At 34.4% G+C, this 12,045-nt stretch overlaps 1 protein-coding gene across 8 annotated transcripts in view; it reads left to right on the top strand.

The window, feature by feature from the left end:
* LOC113050843 (potassium voltage-gated channel subfamily H member 7-like) overlaps window positions 1–12,045 on the top strand; it is a 54,011-nt gene that overhangs the window by 22,616 nt on the left and 19,350 nt on the right. For 3 of the 8 annotated variants that reach the window (XM_026214217.1, XM_026214211.1, XM_026214210.1), the window contains exons 4-8: window positions 2,189–2,650; window positions 5,375–5,395; window positions 5,931–5,954; window positions 6,227–6,441; window positions 10,911–11,336. In XM_026214217.1, coding sequence (XP_026070002.1) covers window positions 2,189–2,650; window positions 5,375–5,395; window positions 5,931–5,954; window positions 6,227–6,441; window positions 10,911–11,336 — 1,148 coding nt within the window. The remainder of the gene's footprint in view (window positions 1–2,188; window positions 2,651–5,374; window positions 5,396–5,930; window positions 5,955–6,226; window positions 6,442–10,910; window positions 11,337–12,045) is intronic. The other 5 variants (XM_026214216.1, XM_026214218.1, XM_026214212.1 and 2 more) reach the window with 5 other exon arrangements.

The following is a 12,045-nucleotide window of genomic DNA, read 5'->3' as shown; positions in this document are numbered from 1 at the left end:
TATGTGGAGATAACATGAAAAATGTCAACAAAACCTTTTTGAAGAAAGTCAATTCCCTTTCATTCATAATATTTTAAACTTTAAACTGGTAAATACACTCTCACACCTTGCTTGCAGAGAGTAACATGATGAAAGTGCATGCTTGCAAGGTCTGACAAGAAATTAAATTAATTATTTTTCCACTCCACATTTGCACTTTTCAGAATAATGTATAATTTTTTTAAACGTAACATTAAGATGACTAAATTTCAACTATTATTTCCAATGTTGACTAGCAGCAGCAGTTCTGTTTATTCGATTAGTCAACCAGAAGTGTAAAGAGTACCTGAAAACCATACTTAAATAAAAGTTACAAGTTTATAAGTCACCAATTCCAAAACAACTTGAGTAAAAGTCTGAGAGTATCTGATCTTAACAGTACTTTAGTATTTTATGTATGCTAAAAATAGGCTCAAAGATGCACTAGTCAAAGAGACATGCCAGTGAAAAAAAGGAAGAGTTGATTTGTGAGGAGAGCAATCACATTTATTTTTATAAAACCAAAATAAAACACCTCAAATTGCAAAAAAAAAACAAACAAACAAAAAAAACAGTATCCTTATATATATATATAACCTGATAAATTAAATAATGTTAAGTAAAATTAAAAAGTCAAAGCCTTCTTGCACTGGATGTGCTGGTTCCAGCCTCATTGCAGGATGCAATAATGTCCTCATCTCATATACTAAAAAGCATCTGTGATTCACATCTACTTGCTAAGGAACTTGCGTTCACATAAATTAGCCTTGTTGACAAGTTTGGGTGAGTAAGGGCAACATGCTCAATATACAGTATTTTTCTTAGTAACACTTTATAGAACAATAAAGAATGTTATCTAACATTATTACATAATTCAAAGATTACAGAACAGGTAAAAAGCTAGATAGTTGTAAATGACCTGAAAGTTAGAAATATCATGAAAATTGAAATTGAAATTCCCAGAGCCCCTGGAACTCTGTACCTTCAGGGACCATGTTTTCACTATTGATGGTGCTTTTTGGATAAGACAGAGACATAAGTAGGAAGAAATGAAGAAAACTGCTCACAAAAAACAAGCATGTCCAATTAAAGGTGCTGGATGTAATTTTCTTTGACTGTACTAAAGCATAAAAATACCATAGTATGTTTGCAGATACTTATAATATCACATACTTGTTTCTCAGAGAAAATCTACAGCCAGTTTTTCTTCTTTGAAATAAGTGTTCTGTGTTGGAATGCCTGTTTTGTGTTGGTCTGTACTAAAAAGGCAGACCTCTAAAAAGCTCTTAAAATGCATGTTAAATCAACTCATAAACTAAAGCTGATGATACACGGGGGACTTTTTGGGCAATGTTGCCACCGACAGACAATCAGATGAGACACAGGGCCTACAACCAATCTAAGGTATCCAGATAGACATTTGTTATCCATTCTCAATGTGAAAGTGGCCAAGCAACATTGCTCAAAAAATTGCCCTGTTTATCATCAGCCTTACAGTGCAAGGCTTGTTGTCTACCATTGTCAGTTGTGCTTGTTCATGTTGTGTGTCCTCAATCTGGCAACCCGCGTGAACATCAAGTCTCAGGAGGAGGTGTAACAACTCTACAATATTTTGAATTTTGAATTCAGTACCCATTTCAACCACCAGCTTTCAATATTATGTATTGGGCCTTGAAGAAGGTAAAGGAAGGCCGGTTCAGAAATTGTATTTCAAATTAAGGGACAGGGGGATTTTCTTTAACCTTTGTAAGGTACCGTTTTTATAATTACTTTCTTAAATGTATCTGTGTATCCTTTATAATCACTGGAGCTGTCTACACTGCAAAATTAGTCTTACATCATATCTGCACTTTGTAGTTTATGATTAAATGCAGTATTCAGAAACCTGTATGCTTAGTAATGTGCAATAATACAAAAATTTGCATAAACATAATTTGATGCACCATGAGCAGTTCTAAATCCTATGCCACAATCAACAACCATTAGTAGTGAATGTAAACTTTAATTAGTTTAGGTGGCATTTTTGCCCCAAGTCCCTTGTAATTTACCCCTGCCCGCTGGAGATGGACATATATGGCTGTTAACTCTGCCTTTTTATTCAATATAATAAAATAACGCCTATTTCTTGTTAACTCCTCTGAACCTTACTCTGTTCATTTTTTTTCTGTAGAAAAAGGACGTTTCTTTGGTTTTCGTCTGCCTGCACCACTGAGCATGCTGGGAGTGAGTAAGCAATCCCTCCCCCAGGAAGACCCGGATGAGGTGACCATCCATTCGGCTGATCAGAATGAGAAACACTCTTCCTGCTCGTCATCTGTCTCTCTTTCCCTCTCTCCACGTGAACTCCATCCACCCACTGGCGAGAGCTGTAGCCCTTCCTATGGAAACGACACCTGGGCTCTGATTGGCCAGAATTATCTGGGGTCATGCTCGCCTATCTCAGGGCCACAGGATCACTCGTCTCCACGGGGCCCTTGGGAACGAGTGGACCCACAGGAGCCTTTGCCGACTGCATCTAGGAGAGCATCACGGGCCAGTATGTGCACATTTAGGAGAGTATCATCTACACAAGATTTAGAAGGACTCAGCACACAGACACAGAGGACGTACCGTGATCGCCATGCTAGCGAAGGTATACAAACACATCTAAATACACAAGGATAAGCTTTTAAAAAGAATTATATGACTGTAATTGGTTGTGTCAAAGGAATAGCTCACCCAAAAATGAAAATTTTAATAAAATGTATTATTTATTTAGGCCATCCAAGAGGTAGATGAATTTGTTTCATTCACCTGAACAGATTTGGGGAAATTTAGCATTGAATCACTTGCTCACCAGTTCGTCTGCAGTGAATGGGTGCTGTCAGAATGAGAAACCAAACAGCTGATAAAAACATCACAATAATCCACAAGTAATCCATACGGTAACTTCAGAAGCCATACAGCCCACCAATGTATGGCTTCTGAAGTGAAAACCTGTGTTTGTAATAAAAAAAAAATCCATATTTTGAACTGTAAACTGTCCCTTTTGGCCATAATCCATAATAATGTTTCTTCCAGTGAAAAGGTTCATCCCATTGTCCTCTCACATTAAAATCCACCCACACATTTGTTTAGAACTGTTTTGGACAGTTTTTTCACTTGATCTGTGCATATTTCTCTCCTGATTCAGAAAACAATATTTTTTTTCACTGGAAAAAAATCTATATTATAGGACTTGTATTTTATTTTGCTGGAAGGAAAACGATCTAAGGATCCTCAAATGCAAACTGTGTGTTTTGCTTCAAGAGAGCAACCATACGTTTGTGTTGTTTTACTTTCTTTATTTTATATTCATTCATTCATTCATTCATTCATAATTGAATCTTTTTATTATTCCATTTAATCATATAATCATTCATAATATTAATTTTAAACCATTTATATACTCATTATATTAATTGATTATTCATATATATTAGTATTATGTTTTCTATTATTTTTCCATTGTTGTTTAGTCTTTAGATTTGTGGTTGCAAGGATATTTGTGTTCATGAGTAAGAGATAAGAGAATGTTTTTATTCCAAGGTTTTTAATGTCACAGGACATTGTTGTGAAGCAGTAATTTCCATTGCTATTGATTGTGATATAATGACACTTATTTGTGCTGGGCAGACAAAGTCTAAGCATTGAAACATACGTAACTATTCAATAAGCTTTGCTGTTTTTTATCATTACTTTATCATTCATCATTACTTCTGCTCTTTTCTGCATTTACTTAGCCAAGTGCTTGACTGATAGAAGATTGTTAACTCTGGTTTTGGGTACCAGACATGGACCTGGCATCCAGGGCTGGATCTGAAATTTCTGTTATGGAGGCATGATCTAACAGATTTTTATTATTACAAATTTACAGCTTTTCGAATCACAAGAAGTTATTTGATGGGCTGGGGTGTGGATTACTAAGATGTTTTAATCAGCTCTTTGTACTCATTCACAGCAGAAGAAACATTTTTGATTGCTAAATTTCTCAGTTTTAATCTCTGTGTCTGTTATGAGATGGTTATTAATAACTATTAATTTAGAAACATTATAATATAGAATGAGGCACTACACTAAATATGAATAGGGTAGGCTATTTCCTGGAGTGTAATAGCTGACAGTTACGTCAAGGTATCTAGCCAAAAATATATATGAGTGAATGTAAGGTTTCCATATTTAACTGTGCTCAAATATTTAAAAGTAAAAACTAATCTTTTTTTTCTTAGTCCTTGAAACTGACTGATGAAATCAAGAGACAGGGCAGCTTTTCTCATTAAAATGAGTAATTTTCTCACTGCCTTGACTTTGTAAGGCTCTAGGACACAGCAGATGTTAAACTGTGACCTATATCCTGAAATGTGTAACCTGAAATTGCTGAGCGTTAAATTCAACTGCAGCTGGTTTTATAGTTGTTTGGCGCTTGGGTGTAGTTATTAATGGACTGACCATGTTTGTACTCCAGCCACGTTCTTCTTCAGTGATAGCTATAACATAGTTAAAAATGTTGTTGTGACTGTAGATAGATGTCTTTACAAGGACGAATGACTTTAGTTTTGGCCAATTATATGTCACATTAAATTTAGTTTTTTATTGCCTGTGTTAAATAAAAGGGCAATAAAATCCAGAGGAACGTGATGTGACTTGTTAGGTTAGTAAGACAGACAAAGTTATATATTTTTAGCATATATTTCCATTATGATTCCATAGCTTGTACATGAAGTAAATTGTTTATTGTACTTTTAATATGCAAAGGGTCATCTTATCAAAGACGCACACATTTGCATATAATATCAAAAATGTAGAGTTCAAGGAAACTGTGACAACATTGTGATTTAATGTGTTAAGCATCTCAAGGTTGTTCATTGAACAAGTGATTTATTATACTTTGGAAGAAGATACAAACGGGCATAATTTTGAGCATTATTAAGCACAACTAAAATTAGTATGGTCTATTCCAAATATAAAATATGAAATTGTATGTTTGCTATATGAGCAAAATGCCACTTTAAGAAAGTGTTTTTTGCAAGATGTTACCTAATGATAATGTAACTCTTAGTATAAGTGAAAGTTTGGATTTTGTATATTTTTTTAAGTTGCAAAATACTGTGGGAAGTCAAACTTGTTCATTTAACCCAAAATCATTATTTATGCCTATACTTCCTCCTCTACCTAAATGATTTATTGTCTTTATGAACTCTCTTTTTTTTTTTACTAACACATGCCCTCATACAGTTGAAAAACCTAATAGATCTCACCTGTCACTGGTGCTTTTGACTGCCTTTCACTGTCTTTCTCTCCTTACACCCTGTCCATCTGTGATCTATTGCTTTCTCAGATAATGGGCGTAGTATTAAAGGTAACAGAGCTGTTATTCAGCACATGCTTGCCTGCCTGCCTGTGTAAAGCATGCTCAGGCTTACACTGAATGCTCCTGAAACACACCAAATTAACAATCACAAAATACTGAAAAATAAGTGTGAATGTGCCAGAGGGACCGAGGAGAGATGTGCATGCGTAATGCCTTGCGTGACGTGAAAGTGCATGTGAAATAAATGATTTGCTGGATTGTTTGAGCCGATATTTAAGAACTAATTTTGAGCTTTTGCAGCTTCTTCTGTCTTTCTTTTCTTCCTCTAAATCTCTCTTTCTGAACCTATATGAGTTTTCAACCTCACAGGTTAAAGTTAATGTATTCCACAGTAGAATGGATTGTTTAGATTCTTGTAGCATTCTTGTCATAAATCTTGTGGATCATTTCAGTTCAGTCACCTGTTTATGAGTTCTTGAGATGATTCCAGATTCTTTTGACCTTTGACCTCTTAACTTTTCAAAAGTTAAATCATTCTTTGCTCCCCTTCCCCCCTTTCCTTCGCTCTCTTCTCATTGGCTAGTCTCGCGCTCTTGGATGGCTGGGGGTATGGCTAGAGCTTCACTTCTTTGATGTTAACCGTAGTCATGTCTCTGTTGTGCGTGCGTCTACTGTCTTTGTATGTTGTGTTTGCAGTTGATTTAAATGTGGTTGTTTGTGGTGGTGCTGGTTTTAATAATGGTGGTCTATAAATGCAGATTATTAAAATGATTAGTGTTGATGTGACTATGAAAGTGACTCCTGATACACTGCTATTTTTTGATAGCGAGAGAGAGGGATGTACTATGCTCATAATTTGTGTATGTGTATTTGCTTTAGGTCCATTTAATCAGATAAAGTCCAGCATTTTGGGTTCCACGTCTGACTCAAACCTTACTAAGTACAGCACCATCAACAAGATCCCGCTCATCACTCTAAACTTCTCAGAAACCAACAATGACAAGCGGGCATCATCTCCGCATTCCTCAGAGAAAACCATCATTGCACCAAAGGTCAAAGATCGAACACACAATGTCACAGAGAAGGTCACACAGGTGAGCGATGGACATTACATCATGAAAACACTTACAGTCATGCCCAAAAATATGGACCCCCTTGGTAAATATGATCAAACAAGGCTGTGAAAATTTATCTGCATTGTTAATCCTTTTGATCTTTTATTTAAAAAAAAAAACCTTTCATTGAATAATAAGAATTTAAAATGGGGGGGAAATCATTATGAAATATATGTTTTTCTAAATGTTTTTCTTTATATATATTTTTTTTCTCCTATACATACATATATATATATATATATATATGTGTGTGTGAAGAATTTGCCTCAGAGTAATTCTCTCTTAGAACTTCTGTTCATACCGTAATGTGTATTAATCACTGCACAATATTCCAATGAATAATATGTTTGTCCTCCTAATCTTTAAACAAAAATAATATCTTATACCATTTGCCAAATAATATTTAGTAATTGTTTAAGGGCTTTGTTTTAGGTAATGTAGCCTTTCTCAAATCCTTGCAAAACAAGTCATTTAAAGATGCAAGATTTTTGCGAAATAATGATGATATTTGAAAGAACCAAAGCAAACACGCCCATACCCCAACAGGACCTCGCCCCTATTTTCAAAATAGATATACAATGTCTGTTGAGTCTACATATAAAGTCCCTCTGCTTGAAATTTGATATTTTTGCACAATTAGCAGGATCGATAAAACAATAAGAAGTATGGAACACCATATTCTTTATACATGTATTTTAACCAGATGTATGGAATAAGTAGTAGGAATTAATCATGAAGCATTAAATTAAATTAAATTTATGCACTTAGCAGAAGCTTTTATCCAAAGTGACTTACAGTGCATTCAGGCTATCAATTTTTACCTATCATGTGCTCCCGGGGAATCAAACCCCTGATCTTGCGCTTCATAGCACAATGCGCAACCATTTGAGCTACAGGAACACTAAGCATTAAGTAATAAATCTAGTAGTGTATATGCAAACATGCACCACTAATGACTAAACACATATACACAAAATACTGGCTCAGATTGTGTCTCTTTCCCTCCTCTTCTGTCTATTTCTGTCAGTGGTGCTGTTTTTGTTTGTTTGCCACATTATAGACTTGTTGCCTGTAACTAACCAGATGGCCAGTTACACACCCAGATGGCTCGTTTCATCTTTTTTATTCTTTGTGTCATGCTGGTTGAAGAGTTGGACTCTAATTAAACTGGTTCTTGGCATCTAATCCTGAAATGCAGCCTCCCACACATCCGCAACCTTTATGCCAAACATGATTTCTCTCTTTCTGATTGACCCTTTTTTAATATATCCCTTTTTTAATACATATATTTACACTTTTTTTATATAATAATGAAATCCTCAAATGAAAATTCATGAAAAGTTAATGAGCTCAGAGAAGTCACTTACATTCATGTGCAACCACGTGTTTTAACACATCCATATTAGATTAAAAATAACCAAGCTTTCCACAATGATAGTTTAAAGATAAACATAACTTCAAAGTTTAATCTGATGTAAACCAACAAATGTCACTTAAAGCAAGAGTTTGATTACCGCACTGCATTATAGATTAATAATTAAACCCTAATCATTTATTTATACACTGCATGGGTGAAGTAATTTGGCAGGACACAACTTGTCAAGTGGTACACAGACAAGATCATATACAGTTATTAGGAGAACACATGGAGACAGCTCTGATTATTCCACTAATTAGCATGGCCTCAGTCAATACAGAGCATTTTTTAAAAACTGCTTCACCATTTTGAGACACTATGACCCAATTTGAGGTTTATGCACTGGATGAAAAAGACACTTTCTAGTAATACAATATAATTAGGTTTCTACTCAAAACTGTTGATGAGAAATAATAATGTCAAACACATTATAATTTATATAAAGTTATAAACATTTATTAATTAATTCAGACAAGATTTACAGATTAAGTAAAAAATATAATGTTTGTTTTTGGGTTCAGTGCTTTTTTCTTTCTTTTTTTTTAAGATATCAAACCTGTACTTTTGTTCAGCAAGAATGCATTTAGTTGATCAAAACACAGTATTTAGTTGATAAAAAGACAGAGACAAACTTACAAAGACTTTACAATTTGTTACAAAAAAAAGCAAATCAGCCTATTAGATTTCTGAAGTGACACAGAAGACTTGAGTAATGGTGCTGAAAATGCCATCACAGGAATAAATTGCAATTTAAAAAACATTAAAATAGTAAACAGTTGTGTTAAATTGTCATATAAATAAAATAAATAGTGGCTGTAGCCCATGGTCCTCCAAGCAGATAACTACATTATTCATCCAGTTTGTGTAGTTGCATGTGTGTGTGTGTGTGTGTGTGCATGTGCGTGTGTGTGTGTGTGTGTGTGTGTGTGTGTGTTTGTGTGAATGAAAGACACACAAATACACACACAGACTAGCTGAAGGCTTGGCAATTACTGTCACTGAAAGCAAGAGGAAATTGTCTCTCATCCTCTCTGGATCAGTGGAGGAATGGAGAGGAGGGCTGTATGAGAATTGCCTCTTTGACATTGAGTCCCACACGCATGCTGTCATACATCACTGGACAGATCAAAGCAGCTGTTGACTCATTTGTAATAATAAGCATCCAGGGTGTTTCTGGATGCTTTAATATAATGCTGTGTATATTACCCTATGCATTTGTTTGCTCACTGAACACCCAGACCGGTCTTGTCCGGACTGGTTCACTGATGGGAAGGACATAACAGTCTTTCTGCATGTCATTTTTTTCTCTGGCTGGATGGTGTGCTGTGGTCCATGATTAACTCATGGCTGCCTCGGCTGTGACCCGTCACCATGTGGCCTTCTTTCAGCTTTTCACATTACCATCTGAGAGCTGGATCATGAAATTTGCATCATACTGTAGGCGTGATGTATTTTCCAAAACTTCTATTCAGTAGACATACAGTGTGATGCTCTATTGAATAAAAGAGTTTGATTACTAAGTACTAAACAGACATACTCTAACATTCACATTGCAAAGCATCCTGGCCAATCAGGACAGATTATCTCCTGAAACAAGTTACAAAAATCTTTATGTTATTGGCATCACAACCGTGATTATTAATTTACATCTTTAAGTCTTAAAAGTACAGTAGGAAAAACAGTGAGTTCAGTTCTAAGGGTCAGAGAGGGTTGAAAATGGTCACAGAAAACGAATTTAAAAATTAAGATGGAAATCAATAGTCACTAAACAAATATGTATATTTATAATATAATATATTTGCTTAAACCAGTGATTCCCAAGCTTTTAGCTTAAGAATAAATGTTTTGAAAAATAGTGATAATAAATGGATATTAATGTTTTTTGTTTGTTTAAAAAAAAAATATTAAAACATGAAATTATATTCTTTTTATTATTATTATTATTATTATTATTATTAAATGTTTCTCTCTATATGCAACTAAAACTGCTTGTCTTAATGAGTTTATCATTCAACCGATTCATTCAAATGGCTGATTTTTTTTAAAAACATTTAATAATTAGTCACTGAATCATTGGCTTGATCTCTTAGAAACCTGGGCATTAATGCATAAATATTATTAACATAATTTGAAATGTTGTTTTCTATAATTAATCACACAAAGGTATCATGTTAAATTGACAGCTCAAATTTATTTCAATAAATTATGTAATTTTTGAATAATTTAACACATTTGCATGTTCACAGTGCTCTGATGTTGGTTAATTGTCACAATGCATTCAGGTAAACATAAAATATATATTTTTTTTAAGTTAGTGTTTAATTTTTATTAAAATACTTTGAATTATTTTTTATTATTATTATTTCACAAACCCTCTGTAGTTCCCTCATGAATCCCAGTTTTGCGAATCCATGGCTTAGAATGAAGATCAAGATGCTCTTTGGATCATTTTCAAATAATCCTGGATAACAATAATCCAGTATTTGCATAAACATTATATAATTTAGCTTGTGCAAAGGTAAGCCATATCAGTTTTGGTTATACTTTAGTTTAGGGAGCAGTTCTCACTATTAAATAGTTGCTTATTAGTATAGGACTAGCATATTGGCAGTTTATTAGTACTTATAAAGCACTTATGAATGGCTTATTATATGTGGCCATATTCTACATCCCATAATCCTACCCAATAACTAAATTGAACAGCTACCTTACCAACTATTAATAAGCAGTAAATCAGGAATTTGACTTTTGAGGCAAAAGTTGTTATTAATATGAACATGAACATGACAAATTGCTATGCTGTAATATGATGTTTAATTTTCAAATGTATGAGAATATTAACATCATGAATATCAGAATCATGAATATCTGAATCACATTCTACACTGCACAAATTAAATCATGTGTACATTTCATACACGAGTCACTGTGTTGTTTCCAGTCTCTGATTTTGCAGCTTCTGATATCTGTTAATAGCTGCAAAATATAAAATTACCATTGTAGTCATAGTAACCGCATCTCCATGCTTCAGGTGTTGTCGCTAGGCGCCGACGTGCTTCCAGAGTATAAACTTCAGACGTCACGCATCAACAAGTTCACCATCCTACACTACAGCCCCTTTAAGGCAGTCTGGGATTGGCTGATTCTGCTGCTAGTCATCTACACCGCTGTCTTCACACCCTACAGCGCGGCCTTCCTGCTCAATGATGTGGAGGAGCAGAAGAGACGAGAGTGTGGTTATTCCTGCAGCCCAATCAACGTGGTGGACCTCATGGTGGACATCATGTTTATTGTAGACATTCTAATCAATTTCCGGACTACGTATGTTAACGCCAATGAAGAGGTGGTTAGTCATCCGGCCAAGATAGCAGTGCATTACTTCAAGGGATGGTTCTTCATAGACATGGTGGCAGCCATACCTTTTGACCTGCTCATATTTGAGGGAGGATCAGAAGAGGTGAGCAGTGCATATGTATATGTGTGGTTTGATCTGCTTTAAGCATTCAAGAATGAATGATTTTTCATGCTTTTCATATTATTGCTTATACTTTGAGTTACAAATACTACAAATACAAAAAACTACTTTAAACTACACAGAACAGCATACCAACCAACCTGAACACCTGGCAAAAAAAAAAAACAAACAAACAAAAAAAACTTTTTGGGATTAAATATAAAATACAGTTTAATTCTTAAATATGGATTTAACACTAAAACTGCCATTCACATATTAAGTGAATGTATAAATATATAATAATTTTTTTTTCAGGAAATATGCAGACTATAGTAAAAAAACAACACAGTAGCAAACAGTAAACACTAAAATTGCAAAACAAAAATGTATAATTGATTCAAAGGTTATTTTAGCCTACTCATAAATGTTCCGACTTTGGATTAATTATTATTTTTGTTAATTGTATTGTTCACTACTGTGTTGCTATTAATTAGGTGAGACTGTGCACTTGAATCAGTCACTGCATCATACATCCTATGCAGTGTGGTGAATTATTATTGCTCATATTTGTGACTTAAATAATAATTTCATGACTCTAGACATTACTTTGTGAACACATTGACATAATACAGTGACATAATAAGTTTTTTTGGCATATAAAAACCATATCAAAAGTCATGTGCATGGGTAAATTTTACTCATGGTTTTTTTT

Source organism: Carassius auratus, chromosome 31 (assembly GCF_003368295.1).
Source record: "Carassius auratus strain Wakin chromosome 31, ASM336829v1, whole genome shotgun sequence".
In the NCBI taxonomy this organism is placed as follows: Eukaryota; Metazoa; Chordata; class Actinopteri; order Cypriniformes; family Cyprinidae; genus Carassius; species Carassius auratus.
This window is presented reverse-complemented; position numbering and strand designations above follow the sequence as displayed.